The sequence below is a fragment of the Equus asinus genome, chromosome 9 (genome assembly GCF_041296235.1).
Source record: "Equus asinus isolate D_3611 breed Donkey chromosome 9, EquAss-T2T_v2, whole genome shotgun sequence".
Classification (NCBI taxonomy): domain Eukaryota; kingdom Metazoa; phylum Chordata; class Mammalia; order Perissodactyla; family Equidae; genus Equus; species Equus asinus.
In genome coordinates this window covers 2,853,019-2,865,291 of record NC_091798.1, presented here as the reverse complement: position 1 = coordinate 2,865,291, position 12,273 = coordinate 2,853,019, and the positions used below count along the sequence as shown (strand labels likewise).

General features: G+C 52.4%; 1 protein-coding gene across 1 annotated transcript in view; it reads right to left on the bottom strand.

The window, feature by feature from the left end:
- Positions 1–12,041, bottom strand: part of LOC139046292 (adhesion G protein-coupled receptor E2-like) — a 36,326-nt gene extending 24,285 nt beyond the window's left edge. Inside the window, exons 1-5 of the mRNA XM_070518180.1 lie at positions 11,627–12,041; positions 6,589–6,642; positions 6,152–6,349; positions 188–334; positions 56–102 (exon numbers count right to left, since the gene is read on the bottom strand). Of these exons, the coding sequence (XP_070374281.1) occupies positions 56–102; positions 188–334; positions 6,152–6,349; positions 6,589–6,642; positions 11,627–12,041 (861 nt within the window). The remainder of the gene's footprint in view (positions 1–55; positions 103–187; positions 335–6,151; positions 6,350–6,588; positions 6,643–11,626) is intronic.
- Positions 12,042–12,273: the final 232 nt, after the last annotated feature.

Sequence of the window (12,273 nt, the reverse complement as noted above, 5' to 3'; positions counted from 1 at the left end):
CAGGGCAGGCTGCACAGGGGATTCCTGCCTCCTGGTCCCTGCTGGGGGCACTCACCTGGCTCTGGATTCCGGGGGGCGGAGTCCAGGTGGGGAAGGACATCTCTGCAGCGGACAGACAGGGGTTCATTAGGGGTAAGAGGGTCTGTGTTTGTTGCGGTGGGGTCTGGGGTCGGGTCAGATCAGGTACCTTCGCACACGGTGGTGTTTTGGTTGTCCTGGAACCCCGGCAGGGGTGTCCACCCTGGGCGGCAGCAGCACCTGTATGAGCCCATGGTGTTGACGCAGACGGTGGAGTTGTGGCACCGGTGCTGACCAGACCTGCACTCGTCCACATCTGGGGACAAGAAGACAGGGTCAGGCCAGGTCACAGCCTGGAGGAGGCCCCTCTCCCCTCCATGCCCCTCCCCTTTCTCCGTATTTGCCTCCCCTCCCCCCCTGGGCTGGAGGTGATGCCACCTGGTGAAGGCACACCCTGAGTGGTGACCCCAGGTCATGGGGAGTGCAAATGTGACACAGCAGGTGAGCCAGACGGATGTGCAGGTTGTGAAATAGTGGGAACCTTCACCCCAGTTAGTAATTAGCTGCTGCCTGGGGTCCCAGGAGCCTTCCCCATGGTACCCCAGCTCCTTCCCCAGGACCCCCAGATCTTTTCCCATTTGGTCTCAAAAGGCTTATCGCCTGGCCCAGCAGCCGCCCCCAGCCTTCATGCTGCTGGGTCCGCATGGGAGCCATCGAGTATGTGAGCAGCTGTTCTGGGTGGGGGTCCCCAGGAGTGCAGCTGCTGAGCTCTGGACCGGCACAGACGGTGCTGTCTGGGCCTTCGGGGGACCCAGGAACCGGCTTCCAGCCAGGGTGGCAGCGGCACTTGTAGCTGCCCAAGACACTGAGGCAGTGGGTGGAGCTGTGGCAGGGATTGTGCCCCGAGGCACATTCGTTCACATCTGAGGACAAAGCCAGAGGGTCAGGCCCTGCCCTCCACTCACTGCACCCCCGTCACTGCCCGGCACAGGACCCCACCATTATTGCACGTGCCACCACCTGGTGACCTTCACCTTCGCCCTCAAAGCACCATATGGTGGCCTCCCTGCAACGTGGCCTTGCAGGGACCACGGCCCCCAGTTTACAGGCAGAGAAACCAGGAGGGAAACTGAGTAGTGGGGGCTGGACTTTTTTTTTTTTTTTAAAGATTTTATTTTTTCCTTTTTCTCCTCAAAGTCCCCGGGTACATAGTTGGATATTTTTCATTGTGGGTCCTTCTAGTTGTGGCATGTGGGACGCTGCCTCAGCGTGGCTTGATGAGCAGTGCCATGTCCGCACCCAGGATTCGAACCAATGAAACACTGGGCTGCCTGCAGCGGAGCGTGCGAACTTAACCGCTCAGCCACGGGGCGGGACTGGACTTTTTGACCAAGGACACTTGCCGGCTCCTTCCTGGTTCCCTTTCTGGAAAGTGGAAGTGACAGCTTCCTCTGCTCCCATGTGACAGACGAGGAAGGGGCGAGGTCTGGGGGTGCTCTCAGGGGCAGGGGGATCCACAGGGGACCCAGGCCCAGAGACCCTGCTGCCACCCTGCTCTGTGGGGACCTTCAGGGAGGTGGGCCCTGGGCAGGCTCAGCATCGCAAGGCCTGAGGATCGGCTCCTCCTAGGGCTGCAGGGCCCGCCTCGGCCCCTTCCCAGTGCATCCAGCCTCGGTGTCTCCCCGGGGCTCTACTTGTGCACAGATTCGGGTCCTTTGGGTTAAGCTCCAAGCCCGGCGGGCACGTGCAGGGGTAGCTGCCCGGGGTGTTGGTCAGATGCTGCTGCCTTTACAGATTCTGGGTTTCTGCACACATTCGTACACGTCTGCAAGGGGAAGGAGAGGTGACGCGGCCTGCAGCCGTGGGCAGCCCTCGGGGCTGGGAGGCAGCCATGTTTCCGGGCAGAGAAGCATCTGGAAGGCCCCACTGTCTGTTCCCTGGTGAATGGGCGCCTTTTCTCATTCACGTGCAGGCCTGTGGGTGGATATGGTGGCCTGGATGCGCTGATGTCCAGAAGTGGCTGGAGGCGGCCTGAGTCCTCCCTGTCCCCAGCTCTGACTCCCTCAGCCTCCCTGGGCAGCTCCCAGCTGGGGTGGGGACACCAAGGCTACCTGCGTCTGAGGATTCGGTCAATGGCCAGGTGGGCCTTCCTGGAATCAAGAGCAGGGAAATGCTGCGTTCCCCTAGCAGCACCACCCTGGACCAAGTGATGGCCTTGTCCAGGGCGGGTGCTTCTGGTTGAGCTCTCCTTGGAATTCCCGTGAAACTGGAAGGACAGTGCTCTCCCATCCACGCTCACTCTGAGACTCCAGCTCCGTGGAAATGGACCACGAGCCACCCCTGAGCCAGGCCCCTCCAGAAGGAGGCGTTCGGCAGAAGGGAGAGTGGAGATGGTGCTGGACAGTCCAGGGCAACCCAGACAGCGGGCGCCAGGCTGGGTGGACAGTGGGGCTGACTGACGTCCGGCCAGACAGCCTTGGGGCTGTGAAGGTGCCTTTTCCTAATTCCCATGAAGACATCCTCTGGACTGACAGAGGTGGGGAGATTCACATCGGATCAAGGCCAGAGGTGGGCGAGGGCTGGTGGCTGGAAGGGGAGCAGGTGCTAATGGGCGAGGGGTGGCAGAGGTTTCTGTCTTCTCAGCCCTCAGCCTCCCCCCAGAGATGCAGACTGTGGGCCCCGTGGCGTTGTTTCAGCCTCCATCTTCTGGGCCCAAGTGGTCCAGGTCAACGTGGGGCCGGGCTTGACCTCCTTGGGAGACAGTCAGCCTGGGGGGAAGGTCCATGATGACACCCTCTCTTGCCATTTGGTCCTGATGGAGCTCTTCTGTCACCCAATTCTCTGAGTTTGTGTGGGGTGGTTTCCAGGTCACGCTGTCCACCCCTGAACCTGCTCCCCCCGGGTCCCGGTCATCCGCGTTGCCCACGGGCCATGAGCTGAAATTACTGGGGAGGGTCCGGGCAGAGCCTTGTTCAGAGAAGTCGATGGAGGCAGACCCTCTGGGTCAGGTGCCAGGAGGCGTCTTCAGCAGGTGGGGATGTTGGCCAGGGGCAGCACCAGCCGGGGAATGTGGACCTGCCCTTGAATCTCCCCCATCTCGTGTTTCTGGACGGGGCTCCTGGGTCCATCATGGCCTGGGGGCTCTGAGGGGGCTCCTGGTGTGGCCGAGCCCCTGTGGACTTCTGGCAGTGACTGAAGAGGATGGATATTGTGCTGGTACCAACACACTGTGAGCCCGTGAGTTCTCTTGATGCCAACCCTCTCGTTTCATGAAAATAAGATGCCATGTGGGCAAGGATGACATTCCAAAATTGCAGAAGTGTCCCTCTGTGGAGGGTTCTGAGCCTTGGGGTTCAAGAGGGCGAGTGATTAGGTTGGTGCCAGGATGGCCCTCTGCTACCTGGAGAAAGTGGCGCAAATGACTCCAAGCCTCATGGATGAGGGGATGGCAGATGCGGGTGGTTCTTAGCTTGACACGTGTTCTCAATCTCATTTCTGAACATTGTTGCCCCAGAAACGAGCCCATATCCGGGGGTACATGTGCAGTGGTAGCTCCCGTCCACATTCTGGCAATCCACGAATTTTCCACAGGACACCGCCAAGGGTGGTTCACACTCGTTGATGTCTGGAACACGACAGGGCAGAGGGTCACCTCCCAAAGGTGAGAGTTCCCAGAGAGCAGAGACCCTGGCCCCAGGCTCACCCTGCACGGGGACGGCACAGAACTCAGCTCCCAGGTGGCACCCCTGGGACACAGCTGGGCTGGAGCCATCTGCTCCAGAAATTCTGCTAATTCTGTGCTCCTCTCTGCTCTCTGGCTGGGCCTGAGGGCACCTAGATTCAGAAATTCTTTTGTCCCATGACGGGGGCTGGAAGGAGGTGTGCACCCCTCTCCACAGCTGGAGGGGTAGACGGAGGCATTGACTCAGCTCCAGACCCTCCCCTGGGGTGCTCTCAGCACCACTGGGGACCCGGGAGTGCACTCCAGTCAGGGTGACAGTGGCATTGAGGGCCACTCTCGATGCCGAGGAAGGGGAGGGAGCCATAGTGGGGGCTGTCCAGGGCCACGCTCATCATTCACACCTGGGGATAAAGCCAGGTGGTCAGGAGCCTGCCCAGCGCTGGCTTCCATCACCCTTTACGCACAGTGGCCCAAGTGCACCCACACTCCCCATCAGGCACTACCCCAGCTCCCCAGGTCGGGCCTTTCCCAGATGCCCCAGGATGTTTGCAGGGGAGTCTTGCCATCTCCACCCCTGAGAGAAGTCTCCCCTTAACAGAGCCTGTGGTGGATGTTAAATGAGGAAGCAGCACAAGCTGCTCACGGCTGAGTCATCGGGGTGTCTTCTGGCATCTTCTCTGTCCTTGTTCTCCCATCATGAGAGGAAAGATGCCCATGAGCCACATCCCCTTTGAGCAGCTCAGGACCCACAGAGCAGGGGCTGCACAGTGTAACTGAAAACAGCATCAGCTTAGTAAGAGCCACAGACACAAAAATGAATCAACATGCAGGGCAGGATGGCGGCCCTCGTGCATCCAAGGAGGGGACCAGAGACTTCAGCGCCTGAAAGGACTCACAGTGTCATGGTGAGTCAGGCAGGCGACTGGTCTCCCCCAGATTGGAGCTCTCTTCTCTGCACCTGCAGACTTCCCTTCTAAGGCCCAGACCCAGGCTGTGGGTGTCAGCACCAGGACAGGACAGGAGGGACGCACGCCTGAGGGATTTGTGTTCAGCCCCAACCTGGCAACAGGGCTTCCCTCCTCTGTTCTATGATGGCGGCAATGGCTGGACATCTGTTCCCAAGGTTGGCGGGAGGATGTGAAGCCAAGTGTGGGACCGTTGAGAATGAGGTGCAAGGGATGGGGGGAGACACGAGGATGGGACATCTCCACCTGACAGGCGCCCTCCCAGAGAGGAGCCAGGATCCAGGGGCATTAGCAGCAGGGTCTCCTGTCCATGGTCACCTGTCTACAAATCTCCGTGAGACACACACGCACACACAGAGGAGACTTTAGGAACACCGCCAGGGTCGTGGATGGCTGGGTCGTTGCCACAACAACGTCGGCTTTTTCCACCTGACAAAATTTACTTTCCCCCAAATATTAAATAACACATGTATACTAGGAAACAAAGAAAATTATCCATAATCCACTCCACAGACTACTGAAACTTTTAGGGGTATTTTCTCTCATTTTTTCAAATCTATAGGGAGTGTTTTTCCCTTCATTATCAATAAATATGCATCCAAGACCATTTTGAGTCAATGAGGAGTATTTCCTAGTGTAAAACCAGTGTAATTTTCTTCTTTTCCCATTTTTAAAAATTGTGGTAAAATGCACAACATAAAATTTACCATCTGAACTATATTTAAATGGTATAACATCCTTTTATGACCCTGTATTGTTGAAGAAGGAAAACCGCTTCGTTTTACACCTGGATTTCGATTCGACCACATTATTAGTTGTAGGATTTGGAAAAGTCACTCGATCTCTTTCCACCAAATCTGATCATTTAAACCACAAGCCGAGCTCTGCCTCCCTCACGGGGCTGCTGTGAGCATGAGGTGTGAGACCATGGTCATGAGCTGGGTTCCTGGCGAGCTCTGGCTGGTAGGAGGGCCTGAGCTTCCAGGCCCTGGGTGTGTCTTTCCTCCTGTTGCTTCCATTATCTCTCCCGTTTCTTTGTATTAGTTGCATAATGACAATAATAACAGCAGTAACAATGATGATAGCTGTCACTTTTGATAATTCGCTGTGTACTAGTCTTTCCCTGTTCTTCCCACAGAGAAACGTTAAATCTCACACCATCCATGTGGGGCAGGTGCAGTGATTATCCCCAACTCACAGACAGGCAAACTGAGAGGAGAACCAACTTCCCGAATGTCGGAGAGCCAGTCAGGGGCAGAGCAGCACTCGGAGCCCTCGGAGCCCAGCTGCCCTGTGTGAGCTCTCGACTCTCTCCCTACTGACCGTGAAAGCAGGTGCCCACGTCCCTCACACTTCCCCTGCCTGTCTCCTTTCTCATCCCTGACAACGTGCTTCTGTGCTGCTCTCTGGGCTGAGGGCTCTGGATGCCACACAGTCTCCCCGCACCGTCCCCACGTGCCCCCACCACCCCAAGCCCCCACAGTACCGTCACAACTGTCCGCGGGGTTGGTGATGATCTCCCCAGACCAGGAGCTGAATCCTGGATGGCAGCGACAGGCAGTGGCATTGATACATGTGGAGTTCTGAGGGCACCAGGGAGCACAGCCTGGAGGGACAGGCTGCGGAGGCAGAGGCTGTGGGACAAGGACCACGGTCAGAAAGTCCATGGAATGGAGGTAGTCAGCTGTCAGCGGGGGGTCCAAGAGTAGAGGAGAGGAGGGCAGAGAGGGATGACCCCCATCAAGGAGGAAGAGCTCAGAAAAATCTGGACATTTAGGGGGGAAGAAACAGATTCTCTTGTCCCCATCTCTGAGCCTCGCTTGCAGAATAGGGCTCTTTTCCCTATCTTGTTGGTGACAGAACCCAGGCCCCAGCATGGATGCCCCAGCTTATGTCAAAATGGGGCTGGCTGAGCAGACTCACCTCCAGAACTCAGGGCTGCAGCTCCCAATGGCAACAACAGCAGCACTGAGAGTCCTGGGGCAGAAAAAACAGAGAAATGACAAGGAGAGGAGAGTTAAGCTCCAATTTTAACCTTTGGCCACATGGCCATTGCCTCCTGTGGAGGTGGCTCTGGCCTGCAGCACACGTCTTTCTAGTCTTTCTAGCAGCATCCCCAAGGCTCCTGTACTGCACAGGAATCGAGGACTCAGCCTCTCCCTCCATCCCCCAGGACTCCCCGAGGACTCGGTCATTGACAGCCACAGCCACAGGCACAGCGATATCAGCAGGGAGCCCTGGAATCAGGGGGTGGTGACAACAGGTGGGGAGTGGGAACTAAGGAAGCTGCAGGTAGAGCGACTCTCTCCTGGTGAGTGGACTCTCCAGGGACAGCAGCCATGGCTTCCTGGTTCCTCCAGTGAGCTCCTGGCGTCCTCTAGTGCACTGAGGGCACAGCCTTCCCCCTTGGCCCCCAGGCCAGTCCTGAGAAATGAGTCACTGAGCAGGCGTGGTGGGGTGAAAGCCACTATGGGCACTAAGGAATGAAATCTGCTGTACAGGCCACAACCAGTCTGCCTCACAGGGTCTGTCATCGCATCTACGTGAGCTGAAAATCTTCAGATCTGCCTGCCTTTACGGAATTTTTCTTTTTGGCTAAAAGCAAAGATGAATTTCTCTTAACGTTGCACTGCCAGTTCTCACTATGCAAGGTGGCAGAGGACCCTGGTGGATGATGGGTTTGGAGATGGACATGCCCACGTCTGCAGCCCAGATGTGGTACCTGGTGGCTGCACGGCTTCAGGAACGCTGCCCATTCTTTGCTCACACTTCCCCCAGTGCAAAGTGGGTGCAATGGTAACTGTGATAGGATGAGCTTTATTCTGACCGTAGATTAGTGAAGACTAACAATGGGTTAGCGCAGTGCCTGACACAGAGCAGACAGACAACGTAAGTCAGCTAAAGGGAAGGAAAGAGCAGAAGAAGGAAAGGAAGAGCAGCTCCCTCCTGCTCCTCTTCTACCTTCCTGTTCCCTGAGACACAGCTGCATGCGCCAGACTCCAGGGTCAGGCGGAATCACACGCTCAGCTCGGTTCTCTCAGGGGTCAGAGTCCTAGACTTCCACTCTGCCCTCCTTGCCACGAAATGTCCTTTTCTTTTGTGGCTCCAACCTGTGCTGAGGAAAGCCAGGCTCCGGGGCCAGACCGCCCGAGACCACACCCAGCCCAGAGCTGCCCCTCGGGAAAGCTGTGCAGGCGACTCATGCCTCAGATGCCCATCAACCATGCTCCTGTTCCTAGAGTGTGGCCCCCAGAGCAGGCGCAAATGATCCTAATGTCCCATGCATGTGAATAAGGTCATTAGTCTACTGAGATGTTATACACGCACACCTAAAACTGTGCACATCTGGGAGAAGCTAAGTTTGCTCTCCATTTCTTTCGAAGCCCCACAGTATTTTGCACATTGGACCCTGCCAAATATGTGCAGATTTTTAAAAACAATCATGTTCCAGAAAGCAAATGGTAAGAAATATGGCTATTTTCATAAAAACCAGGAAACTAATTACAACCAATGAGGACAACATATAGGTAACATCTAACCTGCTAGGTGACATGTATTATCCTAAACGTTGAGGGAAATAGAGACTAATCAGAAGTAAGCTGACCTCACAGATAGCAGTTTTCACTAATTCACTCTTGTCCTTCTGATCACTCCATGACCCACACAAAACTGATAGACTTAAGGACTTTGTTTTTCTTAGAATATTAGACTTTTCTGAGAGTTTGGTTGTCTACCCTTCTGAAAAACAGTGCTATAGGTGGTATGATGTTTAATCTTATGCATCTCTTTACCTGGGCCACAGCACCCAGATATTTGATCAAACACCAGTCTAGATGGTGCTGTGAAGGTATTTTTAGATCATAGTAACATTTAGACCAGTAGATGTTGGGCAGGTAGATTACCCTCCACAATCTGAGTGGGCCTCACCCAATAAGTTGAAGAAGTGAAGAGAAAAAAGACTGACCCCTCTGCGGAAGAGGGAATTCTGCTCCCAGACTGGCTTCAGAGTTGAGATGCAACATCGAGTCTTCCCTGGGTTTCCAGCCTGCCATCAGGTTTTGGACTTTCCAACCTCCACAATCTCATGACCCAAGTCCTTAAAGTAAATCTAGATAGGTAGGTAGACAGACAGACGGACAGAGACAGAGAGAGACACAGAGACAGAGAGAGAGATACATCCTGTTGGTTCTGTTTCTCGGGAGAGCCTGAACTAATATGGGTGGTAAATCCCTTAGTCCCCACCTTTGCCCTCGCAATAAGTTTCACTGACTTTCTCCTTTGAGGACTGAACAGAACTGAGCTAATATCCTTCAAACTTCTTCCCCGCTCTTCCTTACAGAGATGGTGGGAAAACGAGCCAGAAATCGGGCAAAGAACAGAGAACATTCTCAAACTGTATAGACAGTTCTCAAGGTAGCTTATTCTTCTCTCATCATCGTTATAATTCTTCCTACCTGGCAGCAACCTTAGAAATCTCTTTCTCATGGTGCAGAGTCCACAAGCCCAGCCAGGGAGGACATCGGATCTTGGTCTGTGTGTGACAAAGACTTCCTGTTTTTAGTATGACTTCTGTCTTCATGAGCTGACTTAGGAAACCTCTTATCTCAATGCTTTCTTCCCCTGATCTGCCCCATGATTAACTTCTCTGAACCTCATAGTTCTGCTTTTAAGTATTTGTACAGCATCACTAGTATTTTCACTAAAACCCTGCCTGAGGCTGATTTTCATATCTTTTTGATAGAAGATGTGATACTGTGTTTAAAAGGCCTCCCAAATGTGAAGAATCATTCTACTGATCTCTTTGCCCCTATAAGGATCTCGATTCAGAATGAAAAGACCTGTCTATTTCTTATCTATTAACAGATTTCTCAAAGTTCTTATTTTGAAATAAATATAGGTTCACAGGAAGTTGCAAAAATGATACCAAGCTGTCCTGTGTACCCTTCACCCAGTTTCTGTCAAAGCTTACATTTTTATGGGATGATCCTGCAAGGTCTAAACCGAGCACCTGACACTGGGACAACGCGTGTATACAGTTCGGTGTCACTTTATCTCACGTGCACATGCCCGTAACAGTCCTGCAATCATGAGGTGTAATATTCCAGCGCCACAGAGGTCCCCCTCATCCTGCCCAACATCCCAGACCCCGGCAGGCCTAAAACCAAGTTGTCTCACTCTTCAACAATGTCAAAATGGTCCCTGATTCATATTTATTGATAAAGGAAAATATTCGTGGTATGTTTTAGAAGATGATAAAAACACACTCCCCAAATCTTCCAGTAGTCTATGTGGTGGGATTATGCTGATTTTCTTTGCTTTCAGCTTTTACATCTTCTGCGTTTTCTACACATCCATGTGCATTAGTCTGCTAGAGCTGCCATAACAAAATAGCGTGGAATGGGTGGCTTAAACAACAGAAATTTATTTTCTCACAGTTCTGGAGGCTGGGTGTCGAAGATGAAGGTGCTGGCAGGGCTGGTTTCTGGTGGGTCTCTCTCCTGGCTTCCAGATGGGTGCCTTCTCACTTTGCCCAAACATAGGCTTTCCTCTGCGTGTGGAACAGAAGAGAGAGATCTCTGCTGTCTCTTCCTTTCCTTTAAAGACGTCAGGCCTGAGCAGCCCTGATGGCCTAGTTGTTAAAGTTTGGTGCTCACCACGTCAGCGGCACAGTTGACTTCCCCGTTGCAGAACCACATCACCCATCTGTCGGGTGCCATGCTAGGGTGGTGGCTCATGTAGAGGAACCAGAACAACTGACAACCAGGATATACAGCTGTGCCCTGGGGCTTTTGGGAGGGAAAAAAATAGGAAGGTTGGCAACAGATGTTAGCTCAGGGTGAATCTTACCCTGGAAAAAAAAGACATCGATCCTGTGGGACTAGGGCCCTGCCCTCATGACCTCATTTCACCTTAATTATTCCTAAAGGGCCCATCTTCACATATCCTTACATGGGGGTCAGTCTTCAACATATGAATTTTAGGGGGACACAATTTAGTCCATTACGTCACATTTACTTAATATTTGGGGGAAAAGTAAATTTAATTAAAAAAAAAACATGTCTTCATTTCCCCTTCATTCCTGAGGGTATTTTTTCTGTATATAGAATTCTAGGATGACAACTCTTTTGTCTCAACACTTGCGAAATGTGTGCCTTGCGCTGGCCGCCGTGGTTTCCGAGGACCAGTCAGCAGTGATTCCAGTTGTTCTGCCTTATAGATCAGGCCTCCTTATTCTCACTGTCTCAGGGTTTGTTCTTTGTCTTTAGTTTCAAAAGTCTGATTGTGCTGTATCTTGGCCTAGATTTGAGTTTACCCGGCTTGGAGTAGCCTCAGCTTCTCGAATCTATTGCTTTTTGTCTTTTGGCAAATTTCGGAAGTTTTAAGGCACTTTTCCTGAATAACTTTTCAGATGCACATTCGTTTTTCATCTCCCTCTGGAATTCAAGGACACAAATATTAGATTTCTGTTATAGTCCTGCAGGGCCCTGAGACTCTGCTCTTTTTTTTTTTTTTTTGTATATTCTATTTAGTCTCCTTTGTGCTGACTGGATAATTTAAATTGTTCTGTCTTCAGGTTCACTGATTTATCCCCCTCTTTTGTCTCCATTCTGCTATTGAGCCCGTTTGGTAGATTTCTCATTTCAGTTATTGCATTTTTGAGGTCTAATATTTCCATTTCGGTCTTTTTTATATCAGATATTTCTTTGTCAAGATTTTCCATTTCTTGGCCGAGACTTTCTGGTTTTTTGTTTGTTTCAGAAACCTTTGTTTGTGATTGAACATTGGAACATTTTTTCTGACGGGGGCTTTAAAATACCTGTCAGATCATTCTAACACGTCTCATATCAAACTGAGATTTTTCTGTTTCCTGGGAGGACAATGACTTTTTCATTGTACCCTGGCTATGTAAGGTATCATGTTTTAAAATTCATAGACTCATAAACTTAAGGTATTATGTTACCAAGGTCTTCAGTTTTGGCTGACTCCTCTGACATCATTGCAGTGGGGAAAGGGCTGCCATCTCGTTTCTGGCCCATGAGGGTGGGATCCAGCTTTCCCGCTTGGGCTCCACTGATGCTCCCGTAGGGGAGGGATACCTTGTTACCACTGGGTGGGGTTGGAGGGTCTCGCTCACAACCAGGCCTCTGCTGACACCACAGACGGGGGCTCTTTCCAATGGGCGTGATGAGCATCCCAGCTCCTTCTCTGCTGCAGCCCGTGGGTTGGGAGGAGCGCTTCCTTACAGACGGCAGGAGTGGAGGGCTGGGCTTCCCACCTGACCTCTGCTGCTGAGGGGAAGACACAGTCTTTTCTGTGGTGTTTGGTTGGAGTGGGCAATTACTGTTGACCTGCTCTCTGTTGTGTTGGCTGCCCATTCTCATTCTTTTGGCTAAGCGGGGAGCAGGCTTCTCTCGCGGGCACTTCTTTTATCTGCACCCATTGGTATTGCTGGGTTGCAACCTCTTCATTCCAAGTCTGGGATGTATGAGGCAGGAAGAAAACCCACAGAATCAACACTGCGTATTTCCTTGGGTCTCAGGGTCCCTGTGCTATCTGCCTTCTCTGCACCTTTCAGAGTCTTCTTATGGTTGTTTTATGTATAAAATG